This window comes from Aulonocara stuartgranti (genome assembly GCF_965226115.1).
Source record: "Aulonocara stuartgranti genome assembly, chromosome: 15".
Lineage (NCBI taxonomy): Eukaryota > Metazoa > Chordata > Actinopteri > Cichliformes > Cichlidae > Aulonocara > Aulonocara stuartgranti.
The window spans coordinates 32,896,272-32,909,568 of NC_138951.1; the positions used below are offsets into that span (position 1 = coordinate 32,896,272).

At 44.0% G+C, this 13,297-nt stretch overlaps 1 protein-coding gene across 1 annotated transcript in view; it reads right to left on the reverse strand.

Annotated features, from left to right (window-relative positions):
- Positions 1 to 13,297, reverse strand: part of LOC309688661 (uncharacterized protein) — a gene marked incomplete at its 3' end in the record, with an annotated part of 40,464 nt that overhangs the window by 11,594 nt on the left and 15,573 nt on the right. The window contains exon 2 of the mRNA XM_082504533.1: positions 5,580 to 6,202. Coding sequence (XP_082360659.1) covers positions 5,580 to 6,202 — 623 coding nt within the window. The remainder of the gene's footprint in view (positions 1 to 5,579; positions 6,203 to 13,297) is intronic.

Below are 13,297 nucleotides of genomic sequence, written 5' to 3' on the forward strand. Positions count from 1 at the left end.
ATCTACAAACACTCTGTAATTCTACTAACTTTTGATCTAAAATGTAGCATCATGCACACAAGATAAATCTCTGGCCAGTTTGAAAACACATCTATAATCACTAAGACATATTTTGATCCTTGACATTCATTCAATTCAATAAAATCCATGTGGATGGTGTGGAATGGATGAGGTGGTGTGGGGAACTGGCCTCTCTTAGGTCTTAACTTTCCTTGTGAGTTGTGTTTTTGACAGAATAGGCATGTTCTTACAATTTTTTTTTTTTGCTGAAGTTTCAAAATTTATAGTGTAAAAGTGTGTATTGATTATCTATACATCCCTCCTGTTGACACATGTGTTTCTCCATGTGTCACTACAGCCGCTGTCTTGTGTAACGACTCTGGTAATATTGGTTTACCTTCACAAGTCATTAATTCGTCTTTCAGTTGTGCTCCACATTTCAGCCACTTGTTCTCTTCAGTGGTTGTTGCAGCTTTTGTTCAGTTTTTAGTACGTCAAGTGGTATTTGTGCACAGTGTTCGGATGTTAGAAGCATTGTTGTTTGTTGTGCAGCCTGTTTTGCTGTTTAATCTACAAAGTTATTTCCTTTTATGACAATAGAGTTGTCTTTTTAATGTGCTGCACATTTGCAAAGCACCAATTGTTTTGGCAGGGTGATCACTTCCAATAAGATTTTTAATAAGCTGCCGCATTGCACTGGGTTACCCGTAGAGGTAACCATACCACTGTTATGCCAAATTTTTGCAAAGTGGTGCACTGCTGAAAAAACAAGCTGGCTGTAAGTGTATATATTTATATTTTGGCCTGCGTACAATTCACATGCACATATGACTGCATATGTGCAGCTGACTTTTTTTACTGCCTCTGCTGCGGCTGCACAGGCTTGCACATACAGGCAGGCCTGACGCAACAGAGTCTAATTTACACGAGTCTAAATTTCACCAGGGATGCTAACAGGCGTTATTTTTCTCCAAATGCCTGTGTTATCACAGCTTTCATATAACCTGCTCCTCCATCTACACGTAAGTAGAAAGGCTTATTAGTTATTATTATAGGTGTGCCCTATATTTCAGTAATGTTTTATCTAGGATGAATGACAGGTTTTCAAGCAGGTCAAGTGCCTCTATGCACTTAATTAGTTTAGATATTTTCTTTATTTTCTTCATCTCATATTTCATTTTACTGAGTTTGAGCAAACCTTAAGCTTGATGCAGACTACTTCATAACAATCGTCCACCTCACATCATAACTGACTAAGATGCTTCTTATTATTAATATTAATATTATGTCATTATTAATATTATCATCTTTTTCTTTCTATATCATAACAATAGTATATTACAATATTTTATTAGTGTATATCACTATACTACTACTGAGCCAATTTAATAGTTAGGATCATCTTACTCAGCAAACAGATAATTTAGAATTCATCCAATCTGTACAAATTTGCTTTTTCTCTGAACAGGTTTGTGCCTACATTTTTAAACTGGTCTTCTGTTTGCCTCATCTCAGATCCAACCTTCGGCCACATTCGTTCTCTCTGTTGCATGGCGAACCAAGCAGTTTATTATAATATATTATTTATATTTATTTTGTATCCATCAAGGGCTTCGGGTGATCTGCAGTTTCACCACTTCCCAAGCTGGAGACATTTACCTTTTCACACACTTTCCTTGGCTGAACAATGACAAAGCCTTAATGTACCTTATGCATCTCTCTATTTTATTTAATAGGTTTTCATGCGAATTATTCCCTTTTATTCTTTCTATACATTTTGGGCATGGTCGTCATGCCAACTATGTTTCATTGTTAATATCAGTTTACAGGTTGTTATCTTTGCTATTATTAGTTTCAATACGTTAAAAATAAGTTCTAATGTAATTTTGCCTTTGTTTATTTTATTTTTGTACTTCTTATATTTATATCTATTCGGTGGGGTCTGTTTCCAACCTTTTTAAACTACTTTAAACTACTTTTGATCTCTAGTTTTCACTTAATAAGGGTTTTGTCAGTCACTGCACTGTAGTGTGACCTGATGCTGATTTTACTATTAAAGTACAGTGGGGCAAAAAAGTATTTAGTCAGCCACCGATTGTGCAAGTTCCCCCACTTAAAATGATGACAGAGGTCAGTAATTTGCACCAGAGGTACACTTCAACTGTGAGAGACAGAATGTGAAAAAAAAAATCCATGAATTCACATGGTAGGATTTGTAAAGAATTTATTCGTAAATTAGGGTGGAAAATAAGTATTTGGTCACCTCAAACAAGGAAAATCTCTGGCTCTCACAGACCTGTAACATCTTCTGTAAGAAGCTTTTCTGTCCCCCACTCGTTACCTGTATGAATGGCACCTGTTTGAACTCATCATCTGTATAAAAGACACCTGTCCACAGCCTCAAACAGTCAGACTCCAAACTCCGCCATGGCCAAGACCAAAGAGCTTTCGTAGGACACCAGGAAAAGTATTGTAGACCTGCACCAGACTGGGAAGAGGGAATCTACAATAGGCAAGCAGCTTGGTGTGAAAAAATCAACTGTGGGAACAATCATCAGAAAATGGAAGACATACAAGACCACTGATAATCTCCCTCGATCTGGGGCTCCACGCAAGATCTCATCCCGTGGGGTCAAAATGATCATGAGAACGGTGAGCAAAGATCCCAGAACCACATGGGGGGACCTGGTGAATGACCTGCAGAGAGCTGGGACCAAAGTAACAAAGGTTACCATCAGTAACACACTACAACGGCAGGGAATCAAATCCCGCAGTGCCAGACGTGTTCCGCTGCTGAAGCCAGTGCATGTCCAGGCCCGTCTGAAGTTTGCCAGAGAGCACATGGATGATACAGCAGAGGATTGGGAGAATGTCATGTGGTCAGATGAAACCAAAGTAGAACATTTTGGTATAAACTCAACTCGTCATGTTTGGAGGAAGAAGAATACTGAGTTGCATCCCAAGAACACCATACCTACTGTGAAGCATGGGGGTGGAAACATCATGCTATGGGGCTGTTTTTCTGCCAAGGGGACAGGACGACTGATCCGTGTTAAGGACAGAATGAATGGGGCCATGTATCGTGAGATTTTGAGCCAAAACCTCCTTCCATCAGTGAGAACTTTGAAGATGAAACGAGGCTGGGTCTTCCAACATGACAATGATCCAAAACACACCGCCCGGGCAACAAAGGAGTGGCTCCGTAAGAAGCATTTGAAAGTCCTGGAGTGGCCTAGCCAATCTCCAGACCTCAACCCCATAGAAAATCTGTGGCGGGAGTTGAAAGTCCGTGTTGCTCGGCGACAGCCCCAAAACATCACTGCTCTCGAGAAGATCTGCATGGAGGAATGGGCCAAAATACCAGCTACTGTGTGTGCAAACCTGGCAAAGACCTATAGTAAACGTTTGACCTCTGTTATTGCCAACAAAGGTTATGTTACAAAGTATTGAGTTGTATTTTTGTTATTGACCAAATACTTATTTTCCACCCTGATTTACAAATAAATTCTTTACAAATCCTACCATGTGGATTCATGGATTTTTTTTTCACATTCTGTCTCTCACAGTTGAAGTGTACCTCTGGTGCAAATTACTGACCTCTGTCATCATTTTAGGTGGGGGAACTTGCACAATCGGTGGCTGACTAAATACTTTTTTGCCCCACTGTATCTTCTGAGAATTGTACTTCCTGTGGTTTTCTGTTCAAAACGGTTTTACAAGCTCCTGAGAATGCGATAAACCCTGTTTCTGGATCTAATGTGAAAGTACCTGTGCTTGCAGTTTTTTTCTTTATTACACGGAGAGCGTGCTCGGCATGTTGCAATGCTTCAGATAGTGGTCCCGTATTCATTGTGACCCAGTGTTTTTTGACGTGGGATTTCACTGGGGGTAGCAGGCCATTCAGGAATGCATTTTATAGCTTCTGTTGGTAAGGACCGTCAGGACCTTCATTGTAATCCATTCCTGAATGTTGCCCCAAAAACTGGGCGCAGGTGGTCTAAAAAATCGGACGCTGTCTCATTTTCTTTTTGTTTCTTTTGTTTATTCTCACATCGTCTATCTGCCTCTCGCTTCCACACTTGGAAATATTCTAATTCTCACGTGCGTTTTCCTTTTTTCTTTAAATTTTTTGTTTCCCCTACTCCTTTTAGTAGGGCTTGTTTAAGTTGTGATAGTGCAGATGGGCTACATTTTCCTTCCCAGGTGGGACATTTGGTCTTTTTAGCATTTCTCCATCTTTGCACACTAATTTGTCCGGCGTCTGGACATTTTTTTTTCTAACCACTGCTCGTCAACAGTGAACTTGGTGGGCTGATTACCCATTATGACAGAAACTGCAGAGCCTTCTCTGGTATTAGACTTCAGGAGTGGCTACAGACACGCCCTTCTACTCCACGCTATTCGTGGAGCGGGGTCAGTTTTATGAGACGGAACTCAACCGTTCTCCTTTGTCACCAGTATTTTGGCTACTGACAGGAAATAAAATAACAATAACAGTGAGAGTGATTCAGCAGCGTATTGTGCTGTTTAAATCAATTCACTCTCAACACACAGAAAACACAAACATTTATTACACAATCGCGCAGATCCTTTCGGCGGATCAGTCCTAAAGACCCATGCGGGGTTAGGAGAAACCTATTAGGAGGCAAAGAAATACAGACTCAAAGATTTTACATGTACATGTACGATGCCCCGTCACAGACAGAATCGCACCGGGGCTCTTAGTACGTTCTTTATTTATACTCAAACAAGCTTTCACAGTAATAGGTGTGGCATGTGTAGAACTCAAATAACATCTCCTTAAAAGGAAATACCGTTAACTTATCTGTTGAAACAGGAGGTAGCTTGATATATATAGAACTCAATAACATCTCCTTAAAAGGAGAGACCGTTAGCTTATCTGTTGAAACAGGTGGTAGCTTTTTGGCTGTCAAGCACATTTTTTCTGCACACAATGTCTCACTCCCTTTTCCTGCAATTGTCCAATTCACAAGCTCTTCTTCCTTTAAATGAAGCTACAAATAAACATAACACAAAACTCAAAATCTTTCAACATGCATAAATTCAAAAGATTAAAACTAATAAAACAAGTTTTAAAAAGGGACTTTTCAATTTGATTACATTTTGTATGATGGATTATGTAGAAAAAGTAGAATTGGGCTGAAAGATCTATCGCTTTATCACCTATTCAGGTTGTAAATCGTGTTTTTAAAGTGTAACTAATCAGAATCAGAATCAGAATCAGAATGGGTTTATTGCCAGATGTTGAGGTTTACAACATTAGGAAATTGCTGCGGTGCTTCAGTGCAGACAATAAGAATTAAAGTGCTATGTAGAAAGAAAGATATGTGCATGAGATATACATGAGATATATACATGAGAATAAGAATTATGAGTGCTACGTAGAAAGATATATACATGAGTGCAGGTGGTGATCAGTGCCAAACATGAAATGATGCAGTGCCACAGCGTAGGGTCATGTGTTAGTGGCGGGGACAATCATGTGGTTATTGTTCATGTGTCCAACAGCAGAGGGGAAGAAACTGTTCTTATGGCGAGAGGTTCTGGTGCGAATGGACCGGAGCCTCCTGCCTGAGGGGAGCAGGTCAAACAGACTGTGTCCAGGGTGAGAAGGGTCAGCTGAGATCCAGGCTGCACGCCGCAGTGTCCTGGAGGTGTACAGGTCCTGCAGAGATGGGAGTCTGCAGCCAATCACCTTCTCAGCAGAGCGCACAACACGCTGCAGTCTCTGTTTGTCCCTGATAGTGGCTCCAGCGTACCACACGGTGATGGAGGAGGTGAGGATGGACTCGATGATTGCAGTGTAGAATTGCATCATCGTCCGTGTTGGCAGGTTGAATTTCTTCAGCTGCCTCAGGAAGTACATCCTCTGCTGGGCTTTCTTGATGACGGAGGTGATGGTGGGCTCCCACTTCAGGTCCTGGGTGATGGTGGTACCCAGGAAGCGGAATGAGTCCACAGAGGTGATGGGGGTGTCAGTCAGGATGATGGGGGGGAGTGGGGCTGTGTGCTTCCTGAAGTCCACAATAATCTCCACTGTCTTCTGGGCATTCAGCACCAGGTTGTTGTGGCTGCACCAAGACACCAGACGTTCAACCTCCCTCCTGTAGGCAGACTCGTCCCCGTCCGAGATGAGCCCAATGACGGTGGTGTCGTCTGCGAACTTGATTAGCTTGACAGACTGGTGGGTGGAGGTGCAGCAGTTGGTGTACAGGGAGAAGAGCAGAGGAGAAAGAACACAGCCCTGAGGGGAGCCGGTGCTGATGGTCCGGGAGTCCGAGACATTCTTTCCCAGCCTCACATGCTGCTTCCTGTCCGTCAGGAAGTCAGTGATCCACCGGCAGATGGGATCAGGCACATTCATCTGGGAAAGCTTGCCTCGGAGATGGTCTGGAAGGATGGTGTTGAAGGCAGAGCTGAAGTCCACAAACAGGATCCTGGCGTAGGTTCCTGGGGAGTCCAGATGCTGCAGGATGAAGTGTAGGGCCATGTTGATGGCATCGTCTACAGACCTGTTGGCTCTATATGCAAACTGCAGGGGGTCCAGGAGGGGGGCCGTGAGGGTCTTGAGATGGGAGAGAACTAGGCGCTCAAATGACTTCATGACCACAGATGTCAGAGCCACGGGTCTGTAGTCATTTAGTCCAGTGATCCTAGGTTTCTTGGGGACAGGGATTATGGTAGAGGACTTGAAGCAGGCAGGCACATGACATGCCTGCAGTGAGGAGTTGAAGATGCCAGAAAACACTGGGGCCAGCTCGTTTGCACAGTGTCTGAGGGTGGCAGGAGACACACCGTCTGGGCCGGGAGCTTTCCGAGCATTCAGACTCCTAAACTGCTTCCTCACATCTGCTTCATGAATATGAAGAGTTGTGGTCGGAGGAGGTGGTGTGAAATCCTCTTTTGTGTGGGGTGAGGGGGCGGGTGTTGCAGGTGAACAGTTTGAAGGTGGTGATGGCTCTATGGAGGGGGGAGAGGTGGGGGAATGAGTGTCCAAAGTGCCTCTATTGTTGGGGTCGTTGAAGGTGTGAAGGCTGCCTGATGGCTCGTCAAAACGGCAGTAGAAGTTGTTAAGGGTGTTGGCTAAGAGCAAGTCATCAGTGGAGTGGGGGGTTTTAGGCTTGTAGTTTGTTATATTCCTAAAACCTTTCCACACAGAGGCCGAGTCATTCTCTGAGATCTGCTGCTGCATCTTCTCAGAGTGCTGATGTTTGGCAATGTCCACTTCTTTAGTGAACCTGTACTTGGCCTCTCTGTAGCAGTCCCTGTCTCCGCTTCTGAACGCCTTTCTCTTTTCCAGCCACAGCTTTTTGAGTTTAGGAGTAAACCAGGGTTTGTCATTGTTATAACTCACCCTGGTGCGTGATGGCACAATGCTGTCCTCACAGAAGTGGATATAGGAGGTGACAGTGTCCGTAAACTCGTCCAAGCTGTTAGAAGCAGCCTTCATTGTGTCCCAGTCTGTAGACTCCAAACACGTGCGAAGCTCCTCCACAGCCTCGTTGCTCCACAGTTTTTTAGTCCTCACGACAGGTTTGGAGAGCTTCAGCCTCTGTCTGTACGCGGGGATTAGGTGGATCATGACGTGGTCAGAAAGTCCGAGTGAAGCGCGGGGCACCGCGCGATAGGCCCCGCTGATCGTACTGTAACAGTGGTCTAATGTTCTCTCCTCTCTGGTCGGGCATTTAATATGCTGCTTATATTTTGGAAGCTCATGGCTCAGATTGGCTTTGTTAAAGTCCCCAAGAGCAATGATGAGAGAGTCCGGGAATGTCCGCTCCGTGTGGAGAATCTGCTCCGCGAGTGCGCACTGAGCTGCCTGCGCATCTGCGTCTGGCGGGATGTAAACAGCGGCCAGGATGAATGAAGCAAACTCCCGCGGAGAATAAAACGGTTTGCAGTGAATAAAAAGATATTCCAGAGAGGGAGAGCAGTGCTGAGCAATCACTGTTACATCTGTGCACCAGCCACTATTGATGTAGAAGCAGACACCTCCACCTTTGGTTTTACCGGAGAGAGCGGCCTGCCGGTCCGCGCGCAGCAGATGAAAGCCCTCCAGCTTGAGCGCGCAGTCTGCGATGTCCTCACTGAGCCACGACTCCGTAAAACATAAGACACAGGAGGAGGCAAAGTCTTTGTTCATGCTTCTCATCAGGGCCAGTTCGTCTATCTTATTCCAGAGTGAGCGTACATTAGAAAGGAAGATCCCAGGAAGGGCCGTTCTCAGTCCGCGTTTCCTCAAACGCACGAGTACGCCGGCTCGCTTACCTCTCTTTCGACGTCTCACTTTCCTGATCAGAGTCAGCAGTAAACTGAGTAACTAAGTAATTGATTACTTTTGAAAATAAGTAATCAGTAAAGTAACGGGATTATTTTTTGGGGGAAGTAATCAGTAATTAATTACTGATTACGTCTGTGAAGGTTCTCAGTCATCCAGGTCATCGTAGTCAAAGGAGCTTGCAAAGAAAAGCGTCTGGACTTCTTTAAGTTGCTTGAAGACGTTTCACCTCTCATCCGAGAAGCTTCTTCAGTTCTAAGGTCAAATGGTGGAGAGTCCCAGATATAAACCTAGTGGGAGTGACCCCCCACAGAGGGACAAAAGGACCCCCTGATGATCCTCTAATCGCCTGAGCCAAGGTGGAGGTGGACAGGTGGCTCTTCTGTGTCTTGTCCACCTCCACAGGACAAGACTCAGCAGTCCATCTGCATCTTAAGGATAAAGGACACTCTTTCGAGGATGTCAATGTTCACATTTTGGACAGAGAGGACAGATGGTTTGAAAGAGGAGTGAAAGAAGCCATCTATGTCCACTGTGAGCGACCATCGTTGAACAGAGGCGGGGGTTTACGACACCAACTCTCTGCCATCTATAATCCAGTTTTGAGATCCCTTCCCAGACGCCTTAACGCCCACTCACATCCTGGGCCATCTGACCTCAGGAATTCGCATGATAAGGTGGGGCCAGGTTTCACAATGAACACACCCGAAACTCTGGCTGATTGGGACCCACGCCCAGTTTCCCACCTTGGCTCAGGCGATTAGAGGATCATCAGGGGGTCCTTTTGTCCCTCTGTGGGGGGTCACTCCCACTAGGTTTATATCTGGGACTCTCCACCATTTGACCTTAGAACTGAAGAAGCTTCTCGGATGAGAGGTGAAACGTCTTCAAGCAACTTAAAGAAGTCCAGACGCTTTTCTTTGCAAGCTCCTTTAATTACTGATTACTTTTTTCAAGTAACTTGACCAACACTGGTCATAAGCCACCCTCTCTGTTTAAAGATGGTCATTCATCTGTCTTCTTTGTCCAAAATGTAAATACTGGCAGCCTCAAAAGAGTGCCCTCTATCCTTTGGATGCAGATGTACAGCTGAGTCGTGTTGAGGTGGCTCTTCTATTTTGTGCCATTCTATTTTTATAAAAGTGACTGTTTAGTTTCTCCAATGTATAGGTCTGAGCACTCCTCACTTCACTGCACAGCATACACAACATTGTTTAGCTTGTGTTTTGGAGATTTGTCCTTGGGATGAACCAGTTTTTGTTTGAGAGTGTGGCTGAGTCTAAAAGTGCACTGGGATTTCATGCTTGTAGAAAATTCTCTTCAGTGTCTCTGATAAACCTGTTACATCAGGGATGACGATGTTGCTCCACTTGTCGTTTGGTTTCTCCCTAGTTGGTGTCTTACCTTCTTTCCTATTCATCTTTGCTGATTTGCTGATTCTTTGTGGATCTTCTGAAGTCCATATATACAGGGTTTAGCATCTCCTGGGTACAGATGGTGGTATGTAGGGAGGTCAGTGACTTTCTTTTTGTAGTTGCTTGTGGGGTTGGTATTTTTGCACTGAGGAGTATAGTAATTTTTGTGTGATAATCAGTTGTGTTTTGAACAGCAGCGCACCTCCTCTTGTCAGCTGGTAATATGGTGATGTTTTGGTATTCTTTGTGATGGCCTTCTTTTCTTGTATTGTGAGGTTAGAAAGGAGGAACTTTTGTACTGGAGAGGGTAGCTGAAACCTTCATTCTGATTTGCTTTGCTGCAGGTTGTGTTGATTTGTTAATCCATATCGCTGTTTTGTGGGTGTCATGAGATCCAATAAGCCCAGAGGTTGTGGAGATAAAGGCAAAATTGTGTCCTTTGGTTAGTACCTCCTTTTCAGGTTCAGTGAGGTTCCTGTGTGGTAAGTTCTTCACCCACTTTTTCTAGGTGTCTTTGGTTGTGGTGTCTTGTGTCACGCGCAGCAAAATGTTGGCCATTCATCACTGAGTTGTGGTGAGTATGCAGTACTTTTCTGAGGCCTACAGGGGGATCAGCATCAACACAGACTCAGTAAATTGACCAGGAAGGTTTGCTCTGTGACAGGACATATTTAGGAGACAGTCACTGAACAGACTGTTATCCATCTCACCTCTACACCACTTACTGGACAAGTAGTAGAGCACTTTTTTGAGACTGATTCAACTTTGCTGCCCCAAGTACAGGTATAGGAAATCTTTCACACCACATACAGTAACTCCTCAAAATACAAGGGATCTGTGTAGGAGGGAGTTATGTGCTCATGTTAAAATGAAACAGCAGCTAATGAAGATTTTTATTATATATTATTATTAATTTTACCAGCACACTCTAGAGCCTGTGCTGGTACTTATAGTTTTAATGACTTCTTTCATTGTGACAGCATATTGCCTTCATTAAAAATGTAAAAGAATCCACCCACCACTTTGTTCACACTCTAGATCTTTTTTAACATATGGAATAGAAAGTGAACATTTAACTGGAGATGGCACGGTACCACTTTTTTTTATGTCCGATACCAATACCGATATCATAAATTTAGACATCTGCCAATACGGATAGGAATCTGATATAGTGTATTTTATAATGAATAAAACTGTTTTTTAAAATATTTTACTACATTTTATAAGTTCATACTCAAGTTTTAAAAAACAAAACACTAAACCTATTCTATTATACCTTTATGCAAAACATACACTACACCCAAATTATTTCATAGTTCAGCAATACTGATCAATCTAATAAACTTAAACCTACACTATCCTCCCTATTAGTGATGGGAATTCCAGCTCTTTTTAGAAAACCGGCTCACTAAAAACAGCCAGCTCTAATCGACTCCCCACTTCAGGTTGTTTTGTTGCTTTAATTAATTTATTATCAACAACAATATAAAATTATGCACAAAATGAATTAGTAACGTAAAAAAGACGTGGTTTTATTTATATATGTTTATATATCTTCTCACTCACTATGTGTTAATAGACCTCTCTGCACCGAATCATACTCGTTATTAATCTCTGTCTTTCTTCCACAGCATGTCTTTATCCAGTTTTCCTTTTCTCATCCCAACCAGTCGCAGCAGATGGCCGCCCCTCCCTGAGCCTGGTTCTGCCGGAGGTTTCTTACTGTTAATAGTGAGTTTTTCCTTCCCTCTGTCGCCAAAGTGCTTGCTCATAGGGGGTCATATGATTGTTGGGTTTTTCTCTGTATCTATTATTGTAGGATCTACTGTACAATATAAAGCACCCTGAGGCGACTGTTGTTGTGATTTGGCGCTATATAAGTAAAACTGAATTGAATTGAATATAAATATATACGGCTTCTGTGGACTCCAACATACATCCCCCTCCCCCAAAATCCACTTTTTCTATATCAGCACTTCAAGTGAGGAACGAGCTTCGCAAGATCAAGGTGCAAAAGGCTGCAGGTCCAGATAACATCAGCTCCAGGCTCCTGAGATGCTGCGCAGATGAACTGTGTGGCATCCTAGGTTATCTGTTCAACCTGAGCCTGTCACTGGGGAAAGTACCACAGCTGTGGAAGACCTCCTGTGTGGTACCGGTACCAAAGACCTCCCATCCCAAGGACCTCAGCAGCTACAGGCCGGTAGCCCTGACATCGCACCTGATGAAGATCCTCGAGAGGTTGGTTCTAAACCATCTGCACCCCCTGGTGAGGTCTTCATTGGATCCGCTACAGTTTGCTTACCAGCCTGGCATTGGGGTGGAGGACGCAATCATCTACCTCCTGCACCGAGCTCTGACTCACCTGGAGAAGCCTGGAAGCACTGTCATGATCATGTTCTTTGATTTCTTCAGTGCTTTTAACACCATCCAGCCACGACTTCTGAGAGACAAGCTGCAGCTATCGGGAGTGGACCACCACATGTCCCAGTGGATACTGGACTACCTCACAGAACTCCCACAGTATGTGAGGTCACAGGGCTGTGTCTCTGATACACTAGTCTGCAGTACGGGGGCCCCACAGGGAACTGTGTTGGCACCGTTCCTCTTCACCCTCTACACTGCAGACTTCTCCATCAACTCCCCACGCTGCCACCTACAGAAGTTCTCTGACGACTCTGCCATAGTCGGCCTCATCACAGGTGAGGACGACTCAGAGTACAGACAGTGGATTCTGGACTTTGTGGACTGGTGTCAGCAGAACCACCTGCTGATCAACGCCGGGAAAACCAAGGAGATAGGGGTGGATTTCTGGAGACGCAGACCCACCACACTGACACCGGTGAACATTCAGGGAGTGGACATTGAGATAGTGGACTCTTATAGGTACCTGGGTGTTCACCTGAATAAAACTGGACTGGAGCCACAACACTTTGCTTTTTACAGGAAGGGCCAGAGCAGACTCTACCTGCTGAGGTGACTGAGGTCATTTGGAGTACAGGGAGCGCTTTTAAAGACCTTCTATGACTCTGTGGTGGCATCTGTCATTTTTTACAGTGTGGTATGTTGGAGCAGCAGTTTTTCGGCAGCTGAGAGGAAGAGGTTGGATAAACTCATCAGGAAGGCCAGCTCTGTTCTGGGATGCACCCTGGACCCAGTGCAGGTGGTGGGAGACAGAAGGACTCTGGCCAAAATAACACCTCTGATGGAAGCGAAAAAAAGTGCGAGATATAGGGTGAGAGAAAGGGGGGAAAAAAACACCGCTTCCAAAATGGAGATCCATTTCGTTCGCGACCGACACATCACTACTCCCTATTCTGGTATTTTAAAGAGTACTTAGTGGAAAAATATTAAACCACCTAACTAATTGGGTTGCAAACTCCCAACAAAAAAAAAAAGGGAACCACCCCCCACCCTCTGCCTCATGATGCTTATTCGACGTAATCAACTTTAATTTAATGCATGTCTAAAACAAATGCACAGAAATCAATTTCTTTTGTACAATAATTAAATAGATTCAACATTTTTCTTCAACAGAATTGTAGACTGCACAGATGGTACCTTCCCAAAGGAAAAAGTACTA